At 47.0% G+C, this 15706-nt stretch overlaps 1 protein-coding gene across 4 annotated transcripts in view; it reads right to left on the reverse strand.

Moving 5' to 3' along the window:
• The window catches only part of F13A1 (coagulation factor XIII A chain), a 69652-nt gene extending 55320 nt beyond the window's left edge, over positions 1-14332 (reverse strand). For 2 of the 4 annotated variants that reach the window (XM_072851374.1, XM_072851371.1), the window contains exons 1-2: positions 5939-6044; positions 4851-4999 (exon numbers count right to left, since the gene is read on the reverse strand). In XM_072851374.1, coding sequence (XP_072707475.1) covers positions 4851-4998 — 148 coding nt within the window. In that variant the 5' untranslated portion in view covers position 4999; positions 5939-6044. Of the gene's footprint in view, positions 1-4850; positions 5000-5938; positions 6076-14326 lie in introns of those variants that run through there. The other 2 variants (XM_072851373.1, XM_072851372.1) reach the window with 2 other exon arrangements.
• Positions 14333-15706: the final 1374 nt, after the last annotated feature.

Genomic DNA, 15706 nt, shown 5'->3' on the forward strand with positions numbered 1-15706 from the left:
AAACTGGACATCATTCTTTCGCCTACATGCTTGGGCAGATAATCACGAAACCTCTGCCAGGAGGACCATTACTGCTCACCACCAGGAGAGAGACAGAAGAGTAAAGCTTGATTTGCAGCTCTCAGCTTGTCTTTCCAGGTGCTGACAGTTAGAAACTAGCTAATTTCTGCATTTTTTATTGACGATGACAGAGCCAAACTCATGCCTGGCAAAAAGAGGTGCACATTTACAGCAGCTGGTGGAGCTGTGTGTACTCGTGATGGTGGCTAATTTGGCCTGCTACTGAGTACACTGTGAGCAGGAATGATGCGCTCAGCGAATGAGTCGGATATTCAAGTCGCTGAGGGCTGAACACGGCCCATTTCATAGAAGCTCAGACAACAGCTTTGCACTCTGCTTTTCCTTGAAGGCAGGGAGACACTGCATAGTGGCTGGCTCCGGACAAGCAGCAGAGCAGCTCCCTCTCAGGTGTGTAGCCTCCAGACTACAGCAGCATGTGCATTAGCCCTGCCCTTCTGCAGGGACGTGTTCAAGACATCAGCAGAGCCCCACAGGCAGCTACTCCCCTGGACACCAGCATGGTCCTTCTCCTGCCCTGGCCAAGCCACCCAGCCTGGGCTCTGGGTGACAGCTAATGGGAGAGGGGGAAATAAGGGCAGCAGGAGCAGGTCCCACTTGTGCGTTGTCACCATCATCTGCCTAGCCCTGCCCTGCGGGAAACAGAAGGAAAGGAAACTGCCCAAGGACAGAGGGAGATAAGGGTCCTTTCATGGAAAAAGCCCTGGACAACTGAACCCAAAACCATCTGCCTCCTGCTAATGCTAATCTGCGGAAAGGCTGGAATACCTTGTTCAATACTGAGGCAGGCTTAAAGACCCATGGCGATGTTACTGTTATTCTCTGCTTAATTTGCCAGTTTATGGAGTAACTTCTGTAGATGCCCACTGGCTTTAGCACCTGCTGAAGCTACAGAGATGGTTATTGTGTGAAACATTAAATGAGTTTTGCTCAGAAATCATTCTCCTTGCCCTTCTGTGAAGTGGGGCATGTCTTTGCCTCCCTCCCTGCAAAACTTACCAATGCTCACTCACAATAATGCCGACAAAGCTCACAATTAAATTATGTGAGGCAGGAATTTCCAGGAATGGGGTAAAGCAGGGGCAGGGGAGAGTCTCTCCCGTTATGTCTCCCAACCCCTCCCAGGCTGAAAGCACTGCATGTAAAAGCTGCATATCTTGGGGCTCTGTGAAGGCTGAAGCTATCAGTAAGTTTGGCTCAGCTTCTCCCTCCTTCCAAGGAGGCATAAAAATGGAGTTGAGGGTTTGTTGTGTTTTCATCTTGTGTTCTGAAATAAAAGGCAACAGTGACCCTGCCCTTCCTTCGCATGTTAGCCCCTTCAAGGAACCGCAAAGCTAAGCCACCCTGGGCCGTCAGTTCAGCATTTGCTTCATTTAATCTCGGGACTTTACATGGCTCCTGTCAAAACACAGCCACACACACCTGCAGAAAACATATTTCACTTTCACTCTCAGTGTTAAAAAGTACGTTGAGCTTGCCAGATGAAGACAACCTGTGACCGAGCCTGTGTTAATTACAGTAATGGTAACTACAGAGGACAAAACACGAGCAGGGTAATGGGATGTGCTAACACCATCACCAGAGCATGATCAAAAGGAAGGGTCCAGGCACTGCACATGTCAATGGTCACCTTTTTGTGAGGGACAGGTGGCCATCCAGGGCTCCTTTGAAGTCAGGTCTATTTGACGGTTTGCCCTGTAGCCTGGTCTGCTGTTTAGTGCAAGCAGGTTTGCTGCATGAGGGGCAGCAGTCTGATGCTTTCTTAAAGCTTTTGCAACATTAAGCTTGCATGGAAATAAATGAGCACAAGCTTGAGCTGTTTTTCAAATAACAAGAATAGCCTTCAAACATCAAGTTTTCTTGCAGGACCAGAAAGGGCTCTGGATTACAAATGGAATAGTGTGAGTTTCCAAAGGAGACGCCCATCACTCTGTTAACAGGGGAAGCACGATTCCCTGGCGAGTCACGGCACTTTGTGAAGGAGGGTGCGTGGGGAGCTTGCAGACCATGGGGCCGCAGGGCTGTGTCCTCCCACCGAGCGGCTGTAAGTGCCAGGCCCACTCGTAACACATTGCGGTGAGATGAGCTGGCTAGGAAGAGCCAGGGGGAGGACACGGCACAGACATGTTCACAGAGACACAGGCTTCTTGCTGAAGAAGCACTCTGGGGCTGCGTTTCCTCCTCACTGAGCATCTCCTCCCGCAAGCAAGCCGGGCTCCCGCAGCAGGCAGCCCACTGACCGGGCTGGGGAGGCAGCCATCCCCGGCAGCCTCCGCTGCTCACTCCGGCTGTGATTCAGCGGAGTAGAAGTGGGTGTCAGCAGAGAGCTAGTCAAGCACACGTTTTACCTCATCCTAGAGTAGTAGCTAAAATAGGTCAAATGAATCACACCCTAAAAATGCCTGTTTCTCTGTTGGCTGTCAAGGGAAACGAGGGTGACTAGCTCAGCTGTAGACACCTACACTGCACAGATCAAGGGCAAGATTCAGTTAAATTTAGGCATCTAATTGATGTGAGCCTGGTATGTAACCTCTCATTACGGCCAGTTATTGCCACCAGCAGAGCTGAGAAGGGTACAGATCACCCTGGAAGTGACACCCACTGCCTCTCTGGACAGCCTGTGCCCTCACCTCCACTCACTGGATGGCTCTGTGTTGACTATGATCTGACACAGGTGAAGACACTGACATTTAGATGTTTATAGCAGGTGTCCAATCCTACCCCAAGGGCTAGAAAACACCTCAGTTGTAACAGCAGGGATAAAAGCATTTGCTTGTTTTTTTCAGTGTGTTATGGCAATGAAATGTGGGAACCACTACAAAAAATTTGGACAACCCAGAAGCGTAGAGGTGTGCAGGGGAAGGGGAAAGAGGTGGCACAAGCAGACCTCTGCAAGGATGTGCTCACAGCGCTAGAGCCCTGTCGTACTCTGCCGCTCCTGCTCTGCCTGCAGACCCTCACTTTATCCCCCAAGCACAATGCCGCGAGTGCTCTGGGCAGGCTCAGCTCCTGAATGTAAGTCCTAGTCTGAGCTACGTTGGGCTATAAACCTTTAACACGGTCTGTCAGGTGACTTAAGCATCCTACCCCAAAGCCAGTGTGTCCAAGGACCACACTTACATCAGCTGGTATCACCGGCTTAGATCGCAGCTGATGTGCATTGAACCAGTGCCACAGTCCCTTTCCCTTCAGGTCAGCCCTTGCATGTTGTTGCTACAAGCATTGCAGAGCTGAACTGCACAGCAGAGCTGATCCAGCTGTACAAAAAGAGTTTTGCTGTTATGCACAAACTTACTTTTCAGCCATACCAGTCCCATAGCCAGGTTTACCCTATGGCCACACAAGCTCTTGCTTTGAACAAGGGCTGTTTTTCTCACCAGCAGCATCACCTTATGCACATGTTGGGTTCCTGCCTCAACTCACTTGACCTGACATTCCTAAGTTTCCATTACATTTCTGAAAAGCAAGAGGCTCCCACCCACCAGCACCGCACTTCATTCAGAGCCTGATGTGAGGAACATCAAAAAGCAATAGGAATCTTTCTCTTGGTACTGGTGGGCTTTAGCTACAGGCTGCATTCCTTCTAAGATATCCCACACCCTTACACATCCCCAGCCTCTGTGAGCATATTGGGTTTGAAACTATATCTAATCCAGACTTGTATTGCATTACATTTGACAATTTAAACACACATACTTGCCCCAGAGCTACAGGGTTGTTTGAAAAGGTTCAAGCAAAATTTCTAGTCTTAACGTGCCAGTTGGTTTGCTCAGGCATTTTTAAAATAAATCCTTTTAAAGAAATGTGTGTGTATTAGAATGGGTGGTTAAGGCACACGATTAGGATTACAGAAAGAATCCTTTGCAACAAAAATTTGAACTTGTCGCTTAAAATCTCTTTGCTTGTTTTCCAATGTGTAAAATGCAGTAATTAATGCTTGTCCACATTTATTAAGCACTCTTTCAACGCTGGATGAAAAGTCCCATATGAGCATTAAGTATTATTACATCTGGCTACCCTGAGTTGCCACGTTCAACAAGTTCTGCTGTTCATGTCAAATAGGCCAAAAAATTAACGTCATTTGGTTGATGACTCATTCAGGAGCCAATCCTGATTTCTTTTAAACCAAATCTTACCTATTTTTTTTTAGGTTCACTCCAAAGAGTTGGCAGCAAGAATGTGGTTTGATCTGCCCATCTCCTACCATGATATTGTTTTTTCTCCCCAGCCAAATGATTAAAACACTTTTCACAGGAGAATAATTAAAAATACAGGGATTCCTTTTAGTTTCGCGTTCATTTTTATGAGTGAACATCTAGCAAAAGATTACCCTGCCAGCCAGCATTTTGCAGTATTTCCACAGTCAGTTTAGGGCTGTACAAACCAGCAGGGCCATTAAGAGGGGAGGCTCCTCCTGCCCCCTTCACCCCAGTGCTGCCACAGCCATGCCTGAAGCCAGCAGGTCCTAGAGTGACTATGTGATTGTGATCAAACTGGGAAAAACGATTCTTGCCTTTCTTTAACCGCTCCCACAGTTCAAGCTGAAAACTGGTCACTCAGCTTCTCCACACCTCACCTTCCCTACCCATAACCTGCAGTAACGTTTCCATGCACATGGATGTTTTTAGCAATTTTTTTCATGAGAAGCAATACAAGCTATCTGAGATCAAAACATGTAAGGAAAAAAGTGGTTTGGTTTTAATTCACAGACCTGGGCAGAGGTGAGTAAGGAAGATGTAAAAATAGACTCATGTCCTAATTGTACACTGTACCTTTTGGATTAAATCCTCTAGGTATCAATCCAAAAGCCTCCATCTCAGGGACCTCATTTTCTTCATCATTGGAGTTGTTTGGTGGGAGGGCTCTTCTCCCATTCAGAGGAGGTTTCTTCTTTTCGTTGGTGTTCGTTGCTTCAGACATCCTGTATTAAAAATGTTGTAATAACATGAAAGAAAGAAAGAGTGCAAGGAAAAAGCAAACATGAGCCAGCGTGGCACATGTAAGATGGGAGAAACCAAAAACAGTGTGGGGTGCCAGCGAGCTACACATTTTTAGACTCACATAAATAAAAACTGAGAGGCAGAAAACATCAGTCTAATGATGGAGTACAGCTCTCTAAGGATTGGAAGGCATTTTGTGTTTGTCAAAACACATGAATAAGAGAAGAAGGGGGGTGGGAGAAGGAGAGGGAAGCCTAACACAGAAGTATTTGCCCAGGAGAAACAGGGCATTAAAAACATTAGGGAGTTTCAGGTAAAAAAAAAACTAGAAAAAAATTAACTCTCCCAGCCTCCAAAACAGCATTATTGAATCCAAAATAGCAAATTATATTTCCAGAAAGTGCATCACACAGTACCTCCCCCTGATAAAAATGACATTCTAAGTTATACTGCAGTCATCCCAAATACTACAGCCTACAACAGTCTGTGGATGATTACTGGAGAATTGTATTTCTGTCCCTATGCACACAAACACCCAATATCTAAAGGGCTAAATCCTGCACCCAGAAAATCCACTTTTGAGAAAGACAGAGAGAGGGGGGGGAAAGAGAGAGGGGGGAACATGGGAAAAAAAGAAAAGAAAAAAGCACTTATCCACTTATTTCTCTCCCACTAATGATCTTAAGGGAAATCTCAGATGTAGGCTGATCAGAGACTTCTCTTTGAGCTAGTCAAAACTGCTTTCACATCTATTTCAATGTAAGCATGTAGAATGAAAAAGCCATGCCATCCTTCTAAGAAAATATTCATGGCTGAGAACACAACTTTTTCCCAAAGCTCCTGAAAACAGCAATTCAAAATGTAGCAATTACTTCATAGCAGTAAGCTCTTAAAGGAAGTTTTTTAGTTAGCAAGGGTACCTACTTTTCAGATAGTCTTTTTTTTTTTTTTTTTTTTTTTTCTTTCTTCTTCTCCCTTGCAGAATTTCTGAAGTGCAATAGAAACCTGGAAAAAGTTGGGGGCTTTTAAGTAACCTCTGTATATCCTCCTCCCTCCTGTTGCTATAGGACAGTGCTGAAAGGGTTGCCAAGCCCTCCCCACACCACCTCCAAGGATCTGCCACCACTGCTGGCATGTCTTTACTTACTCCCTCCCTCTCTCTGCCTGTCTCACCCCAACCCCACTCACCAAGAGCATTTCAGGGCGCTTGGGCTAAGGAAACAGCTTGGGCACTGAAGTTTCAGTTCTTAGTGAGATGGAGTAGAGCTGCTCATGGCACAAAGGCATATAAAGTGGGAGCCTGGAGGGGATTTTCTGAGGGACACAGCCCTAGAAGCCGTGCTCACCATGTTGCCAGTCTTTAATGGTGTCTCTATCTCATGGTGCCTGCAATGCAACATCAGGTGCTGGTTTTCAGAGCACTCCCAGGCAGACGCAGCGACGGTTCCCCTGCCTGGTGCCTCACAGCAGTCCTTTCAGAGGACTGTGGGGAACATGGACATGGAAAGCTCGTTGGTGGCCCAGTGGAGAGGACCTTTTTCTTGAGACCCTGTGCAGTTCAGGAGAGTGAAGGTATTTTGCACCAAACAGTTATGTCCGGGGCAAATGACCTTCAGCTCTTGCCCATGATAAAATGTGTATCACCTAACAACCTGTGCCTGGGGCAGTACCTGGTGGAAGCATTTTAGCTTCATGTCAACTTTGTTCAGTTCCACCGAGCTCTAAGATAAGTGCGGACTGTGTGACACCTCCTCTGTCAGCCATAACTCCACAGACCAGTGGAGGTATGTGGAGAAAAAGCAGTGTATGGGGAAGAATTCAGACCCACTGTCCTGCCAGCCCCTGCTGTTTGGCAGCAGAGGTACAAGTCACCTACTAAAAGCATGCATGGGCAGTGGAGAGCCCTTCTTACACACATGGGACCAGCCATGGGCACTTATTTGCCTCATTTGCAGGGTAGACGAAAGAGCAAGGAGACACAGTGAAGAGGACTCCAGTCTCTTTTAACCAGCTACGGCTTCCAGGCCTGTAATATCAGTGAAGCCCCAAACCTCTGCTGGCTTAACACCATTGAAATCAAGCCAGGAGGCAGAAGAGGGCAGAATTGGGTCACATTCCTGCAATGGGAAGCAGCAAGTAAATCATCTGGAAGACAGGACCCTCATCCCAGTTCCCTGGGGATTTCCCAGCACAGGCCACAGCCACAGCAAGGTAGCTCCACACGAGCCAGGACACCTGCACAGTGTGGGGCAGAGATGCCAGCTGAGGACTGGGGAGCAGCATGGCTGCACCAGCACAGCATTGTAGCCGGGCTAACAAGGCTGCCAGGGCTGATTGCCCAGGCATGGCACCAGGCTGCAGCGGTTTTGGAGGCAGCCTCACTATCTGCACGCAAGTGTTACGCTGTGCTGTCTCATAGCCAAAGGGCTTGAGCTCTCCCCACCTCCCCCAGCAGGCTGGTAGGCATGTAGCACGGAAAGCCACCTAGCCTGGGGACTCCCCTTCTCCTGCCCCGCTCCCCCCGGAGCGCAGGCACCCCGCAGGGAGAGATCCGGTCCCGTTGCTGGCATCCTGAGCTGCAATTTCCATTGACTCACTTTTAGGCAGATGGGCCCTGCGGTAACCATCTGGAGGGCAAGCGGCACCCCTGGCACCCGGGAACACAACGAGCTTTCTGGGGGAGGAGGCTGGTTGCCGATTTTTCCTTTTTTTTTTTCCTTCCACCCTGATTTCAATGTGGTGTGGTGTGCTTTGTGCCTCTCTCTCCACTTCCAGTCAGCACTTCAGTTCCCAAAATTGCAGCTGCTGCAACGACGTTACAAAAACTGATATAAATATTGCCTCGGTGCCATGCCTGCTGGAGGCCTGCAACACAAATAAGAAATGCCGTCTCCCGAGGAAGTCATGTGCTTCCCCAAGTGGCTGCGGTGCTGTCAGAGCTGGGAGGAAAACTTTCCGTCAGAGTGAGGAAGGGAGCGAGCGGATGCAGCCGAACAGATCCCACTCCAGCCATTGCGCTCAAACAGCCAGCGATTGCAGATGTCTCCCCGCGCCCATGCGCATTTCTCCAGGGCTTTCGGCAGAAGCTGACGATCATGCTGGAAGTGGGGAGGCCAAAATTTTTGGCGGTAGCAGCAGGAGCGGGGCTTTGCATCCAGGGAGACTAATGTTCTGCAGGCTATAATTTATTTATTTTGTGGGGAGTGATGTAAATTCGTGCTTATGACAGCTCCAGATGGCAAGTATTTTCTCATTACCTTGACTTCTTAGCATTTGCTCTCCCTTGCCTATTAGACTGCACTGGCCTTAATTTAACTTCCATGGTTCGAAACTACTGACGTCAGGGCTGATGCAGGAGGGGGCATGGAGAACACGAAGACCTGGTTTTCCTGTAGGGCCTTATATTTAATGAATGATGCACTGGGGTGACCGGTGAAAGAGCACTCTCTCTTCCTGAAGCTGCTTCTGCACTGCACCCTGTGGGGAACCGTGAGCCCATGCCCATTTCTCAGAGGCAGCCTTCCGATGCTCATGGCCTTTGCCAAAGACCTTTGCAGTCACGGGCACCCTTCCCACTGCAATGGGCTTTGGATGGTGGACAGCCTTTCCTTCAGATCCCCATAGAAAAGCCATTAAATGGCTGGAAAGCTTGCACCATAAAGGGTTATCCAAAATGCAGTTTCCTGTTGTCACCAGAGCCAGTGTCGCTCTGTTCCAAATCCTCCCATGCCAGACAAGAGTTTGTGGGGAAAAAAATCCCACAAAACACAAGAGTCAGTAAAGCTTTACAGCCAGAGGAGAGGGCGTGCCAAGATCTGTCACAAGCAAACTGATCAACCAGGTGCTCATATAAATGGGTTGCTGTGCTGCGTGCCAACGGCTGGATGGGAGGGATATTTTGCCTACCACTATGGTGGCTACACCAAGCACTCCTCGGCAGCAGCTGAGCATTGCAAAGCTCTGCAACAGGCTGACTTCCTTTCTTCCTTTTTTTAAATATTAGCCTCGTGCCATTTGCAGTCTAGGTGGGTGTTCAGATGCACCGGGACATTATACTACAGCATGTGCACAAGCGTACCTGCTACGACATCATCCTCACTCCCCATAAACCAGACTCTTTCAACTCTGATCTTCTATACATAATAATACAACATTACCTCTCTCTTGTCTTCTCAGAGCTTCACTCAGGAACTTGCAGCCTTTCTTAGATGATCAAGTCTGTCTTTCCCCTCCTTCTGCATCAGTACTTTTCTCCCAGAAACTGGCGTTCCTCTTAGACTCACAGAATCATAGAATCGTTTAGGTTGGAAAAGACCTTTAAGATCATCAAGTCCAACCGTTACCCTGGTACTGCCAAGTCCACCACTAAATCATGTCCCTGAGCACCACATCCACACATCTTCTAAATACCTCCAGGGATGGTGACTCAACCACTTCCCTGGGCAGCCTGTTCCAATGCCTGACAACCATTTTGGTGAAGAAATTTTTCCTAATATCCAATCTAAACCTCTCCTGGTGCAACTTGAGGCCATTTCCTCCTGTCCTATCACTTGTTACTTGAGAAAAGAGACCGACCCCCCACTTCGCCACAACCTCCTTTCAGGCAGTTGTAGATAGATAGCGATAAGGTCTCCCCTCAACCTCCTTTTCTCCAGGCTAAACAACCTCAGTTCCCTCAGCCGCTCCGTATAAGACTTCTGCTCTAGACCCTTCACCAGCTTCCTTGCCCTTCTCTGGACACGCTCCAGCACCTCAATGTCTTTCTTGTAGTGAGGGGCCCAAAACTGAACACAGTATTCGAGGTGCGGCCTCACCAGTGCTGAGTACAGGGAGACAATCACTTCCCTACTCCTGCTGGCCACGCTATTTCTGATACAAGCCAGGATACTATTGGCCTTCTTGGCCACCTGGGCACACTGCTGGCTCATATTCAGCTGGCTATTGACTAATACCCCCAAGGTCCTTTCCTGCTGGGCAGCTTTCCAGCCACTCTTCCCCAAGCCTGTAGCATTGCATGTGACCCAAGTGCAGGACCCAGCACTTGGCCTTGTTGAACCTCATACAGTTGGCCTCGGCCCATTGATCCAGCCTGTCCAGATCCCTCTGAAAAGCCTTCCTACCCTCAAGCAGATCAACACTCCCACCCAACTTGGTGTCGTCTGCAAACTTACTGAGAGTGCACTCGACCCCCTTGTCCAGACCATTGATAGATATTAAACAGAGCCGGCCCCAACACTGAGCCCTGGGGAACACCACTTGTGACCGGCCGCCCACTGGATTTAACTCCATTCACCACCACTCTTTGGGCCCGGCCATCCAGCCAGTTTTTTACCCAGCAAAGAATGCGCCCGTCCCAGCCATGAGCAGGCAGTTTCTCCAGGAGAATGCTGTGGGAAATGGTGTCAAAGGCTTTACTAAAGTCTAGGTAGACAACAGCCACAGCCTTTCCCTCATCCACTAAGTGGGTCACCTTGTCATAGAAGGAGATCAGGTTGGTCAAGCAGGACCTGCCTTTCATAACCCACGCTGACTGGGCTTGATCCCTTGGTTATCCTCTACATGCCGTGTGATGGCACTGAAGGTGACCTGCTCCATAACCTTCCCCGGTACTGAGGTCAGACTGACAGGCCTGTAGTTCCCCGGATTCTCCTTCCGGCCCTTCTTGTAGGTGGGCATCACATTTGCTAACCTCCAGTCAATTGGGACTTTCCTGGTTAGCCAGGACTGCTGATGAATGGTGGAAAGTGGCTTGGTGAGTTCTTCTGTCAGTTCCCTCAATACCCTTGGGTGGATCCCATCCGGCGCCATAGACTTGTGTGTGTCTAAGTGGTGCAGCAGGTCACAAACCATTTCCCCTTGGATTATGGGGGCTTCATTCTGCTCCCCATCCCTGTCTTCCAGCTCAGGGAGCTGGGTACCCTGAGAACAACTTGGTCTGTCTCTTAAAGACTGAGGCAAAGAAGGCATTAAGTACCTCAGCCTTTTCCTCATCTTTTGTCACTATATTTCCCCCTGCATCCCATAACGGACGGAGATTGTCTTTAGCCCTCCTTTTGTTGCCAATGTATTTATAGAAACATTTTTTATTGTCTTTTATGGCAGTAGCCAGATTAAGTTCTAGGTGGTCTTTGGCCCTTCTAATTTTCTCCCTGCATAACCTCACGACATCTTTGTAGTCCTCCTGAGTTGCCTGCCCCTTCTTCCAAAGGTCATAAACTCTCCTTTTTTTCCTGACTTCCAGACAAAGCTCCCTGTTCAGCCAGGCCAGTCTTCTTCCCCACTGGCTCGTCTTTCAGCACATGGGGATGGCCTGCTCCTGCACCTTTAAGATTTCCTTCTTGAAGAATGCCCAGCCTTCCTGGACTCCTTTGCCCTTCAGGACTGCTTCCCAAGGGACTCCATCAACCAGTCTCCTAACCAGGCCAAAGTCTGCCCTCCGGAAGTCCAAGGTAGCAGTTCTGCTCACCCCGCTCCTTACTTCTCCAAGAATCGAAAACTCTGTCATTTTGTCATTGCTATGCCCAAGACGGCCTCCAACTGTCACATCACTCACAAGTCCTTCTCTGTTCACAAACAACAGGTCCCGCGGGGCGCCTTCCCTCGTTGGCTCACTCACCAGCTGTGTCAGGAAGTTATCTGCCACACACTCCAGGAACCTCCTAGACTGTTTCCTTTCTGCTGTATCGTGTTTCCAGCAGACATCTGGTAAGTTGAAGTCCCCCATGAGAACCAGGGCTAGTGATTGTGAGACTTTCCCCAGCTGCTTATGGAATATTTTTCTGCCTCTTCATCCTGGTTGGTGGTCTATAACAGACTCCCACCATGATATCTGCCTTGTTGGCCTTCCCTCTGCTTCATAAACACTCAACCCTATTGTCACCATCATTAAGCTCTAGACAATCAAAATATTCCCTAACATACAGGGCTACCCCACCACCTCTCCTTCCTTGCCTATCCCTTCTGAAGAGTTTATAGCCATTCATTGCAGCACTCCAGTTGTGTGAGTCATCCCACCATGTTTCCGTGATGGCAACCATATCACAGTTTTCCTGCTGCACAATGGCATCCAGCTCCTCCTGTTTGTTGCCCATGCTGTGTGCATTGGTGTAGATGCACTTCACTTGGGCTATAGATCCTGTCACCTTTTTGGGGGAAGAAGCCCTAATTCCTACGTGACCCTTCTCAGGCGCTTCCATAGTTTTGAACACATTAATGACCCTTGCATCTTTGCTGCTGCATGGATCTCCATCCCTTGCCTCCACTGAGACAGCAGACCGAAGGACCTCGCTAGCACACCGTCCCTCAAACACTGGCGTGCTGCCCTCAGGATTACCTCTAGCGAGACTTGTTTTATCCCTTTCCCCCTTCAAATCTAGTTTAAAGCTCTTTCAATGAGTCCTGCTAACTCCTGTGAAAAGATCCTTTCCCCCCATCTTCCTATAATGCCCTGCCACACCAAGGCTGCAGGCAGAGTAGAGCAGATTCTAGCAGAAAATATTAATTTAAAAAAAGATATTTTTAAACAGAAGCAAATTTCACAAATGTTCATTTGATTGTTTTGTTTACGTATTTTGTTTTGGGTTTTTTAAAAAAACAAAACCAGCTAATATATCTCTCTGTGCGTAACAGCTCTGGCTACCACACACAGAGGAGTATATTTTGAGTTAATGCTGAAAATTCAGAAGGCCCAGATCTGAAACATGACATGTGTATACACGTCTGTATGTGTGAAAGAGGGGCAGAGGCAGACAGAGAGAAAATGGCAGCTCTTCAGATGGTGGAACATTTGGAGAAGGGGATATAGGGCCAGTTTTCAAAAGATATTGTTGCAAATGTTTCTGTTGCAGGAAGAAAAAAAACATATATATATATATATATATATAAATATATATTAGTACACACATTCTGCTAGGAAAATGTGGCTTAGGAAATTTAACTCTTCTCTGAAAAATTGTTGTTCCAAACTGCAAGTCTAAATTCAAACTGTAAATCCATATAAGCATCCACATCTGAGCTGGCCATCTTAGGCTCCCTTTATCCTCCACACAGATCTAGTCTAGGCAGTGATTCATCTCCTCCTACAGCAGACACGTAAATAGGTCAGATGAATCATGGCCTAAAAGCGCCTGTTCCCTGCAAAGGGAGCTTGAGGTGATGGGTCCTACCGTATGTGTCTACACTGCCTATGTCTATGGTGAGGTGAGATGAATCCTAGCCTAGGCATGGAAGAAGAAAAGGATTATTTTAGTTTTGAGGCCTGGCTTTCAAGTGCTAAATTATCCTTCACTTTTATGGAAGATACTGCTGCAAATCATTATCAGTGATACACAGTATACAATTCAATACACTTTTTTCTCTCAGAATATGTGGCTGCCACTGCCAATTATGTAAAATATATTTCTTACAATAAGTGTCAGATTACAGTAAAGTACATACATGCTCATGAGTTCAGGCTTGGGAAAACACATGCATCTTTTTGTATTCATCTGTGAAGGCGTTTTGCTTCCTCAGACAGAAATATAACTGTACATGCAGTAAATGCAGCAAAATAAAAAACAATCATATTGTCTGTTATGAACATACAATCCAGGTTCCCACTCCTATTCTTACTGACATCTGAATCCAAAGCATTCAGTTGGTTTGGTACTAGGGGCTGCCCTAGTTTCTTACAGAAAGAGTAAGAAAGAAACCAAGCTAGGGCAAAGGGGTCTTTCATAAGAGGTGATATTCAAAGGCTCCAGCTAAGTTTAGTGGTTTATGTTTTGCTGGGGTTGAGGCCATAAAGGATGAAAGAACATCTCTCAAAAATGGGAATGGACTTCTCTGCTGTGGCCAGCTGACCCAGAAGCTGATAGAGGCACAAAGGCCACGGACCTTAAATTTTTAAACCCCAAAAGAAGAGGACAGGACATCAAAGCAAAGCCATGACTACCTAGAGTCTTAAGGAGGGAAAGCCATTTTTGATCAATGTTGAACAAATTTCACCACATGCACTGTATGTTTGGGGCAAAGAAAGAGACTTTTCTAAAGTAACCACTTCAGCACCACTTTGTCTTCTCAGCCCCACATACCCAAAGTAAAGCTCTTGGCCTAGGGGTCAACCCTACTTTGTCCATCACGCAATGAGACTGAGAAGAGGGACTGTAACTTGAAGAGCAGGGGAAACAGATGATTTGTATGAGCCCCTTTCAGAGACTACTGACAGATACCTACTCCCTTTTGAACAGCCATTGTATCTAGGGACAGGGAGAACAAACTATATATTCAGTCTGACAAGACTTTGTCTATCATTCTTGATATATACTCACAGAGCTGCTTGAATTTTTCCCAGTGCACTGGTCTCCTTTTAGTAGATGCTGATTCCACAACACTGAAAGATTTTGCAAGAAAATGACAATTGATTATGGTAAAACAGTTAGTAAGAAGTTACCAAAACATGCTCAGTTTTGATTTGATCGTTTTAACTTTTAAGTTTGCAGCCAGGCTGCAGTCCCCAGGTACTGAATTCTGGGATGTCTATGTCAGGACAGGCTTGGGGACCTCAGGGAAGGGAACCTTAAAGTTTCTGCCAAGACCCAGCTTGATTTTAAGTAGCTGCAGCTCAGACCTGCCCCTAGACTGGCTGCTGCAGATCTGCAACCCTCAGCTTCAGAGGGGCTCACTTGTCACATACGGCATCAGATGCAAATGAGGGTCATCCATCTGTGCTGTGTCCAAACTACCATGGCTCCTGGACAATGTGGAGTCATCTTGGATACATCCAGGCCAGAACTGATAAGCCAAGGAAGACCCAAACCACCTACAAGCACAAGCACAGGGTCTGTGCGCTGTGTCCCTGAAACACTCGTGTCAAAGACCTGGTACAAGACACTTGAGATGTCCCTACATAAAGCCATTTGGGCTGAGCAGGGTTTAGTAGGTCCAGCTCTACATCATGCACAGAAGATCCTTGTTTTAATGCTAGGTTGAACAACAGTGTTCATGCAGCATGGCACCTCAGCCAAGAAGCTAGATCAAACCAGAATTCTTCCTGCATCCAGGGGGCGGGTAATACACAACCCAGGCAATCCCGGCATGCTTAGTTGACAGTTGGTTCTAATTAATTTAGTAACATAAGTGGACATGCAATGTTTCAGTCTTAATGTCACAAAGCATTTCAACATTACTGACACATAATGTTTCAAGTATGCTCAATTACAAGATTTCTGGAATTAAAGATTTCCTAAATTTCATTTCAGGGTAAAACTTCCTGTTCCAGTTCAGAACAAAAATACATTTTAAAATGCTTGAATGTCTTGTAGAACAGCTTTTCCTCTTAATACAAACACAGATGTAGTGTGTAGGCCCATACACAACAAAACACTTAAGCACATCTTAACTTCAGTCGTGTAAGTAATTCCATCTTTAGGCATATGCCTAAATCCTGTAATGGGCTCAGCTCAACCAAATGAAGGCTGTACAATATCTGTTTGTACAGAAACACTTAAGCTGCCTGTTGATGTTGCATTTCTGCAACATGATGTTGCAGTTTAACAAGTCTCTAGAGCAACTGCTTCTTGACTCGTTTCAAAGATGGTTGCCAAAGTGGGTTGTTGATCCATCTTTCCATCCCAAGACTGACCTTATCTTTGTGCAAATGAGCTGAGTAATTGCTTATTTAAGGAAGTGTGCAATGTTTTGAGAAGTAG

This window comes from Ciconia boyciana, chromosome 2 (genome assembly GCF_034638445.1).
Source record: "Ciconia boyciana chromosome 2, ASM3463844v1, whole genome shotgun sequence".
Taxonomy (NCBI): Eukaryota; Metazoa; Chordata; class Aves; order Ciconiiformes; family Ciconiidae; genus Ciconia; species Ciconia boyciana.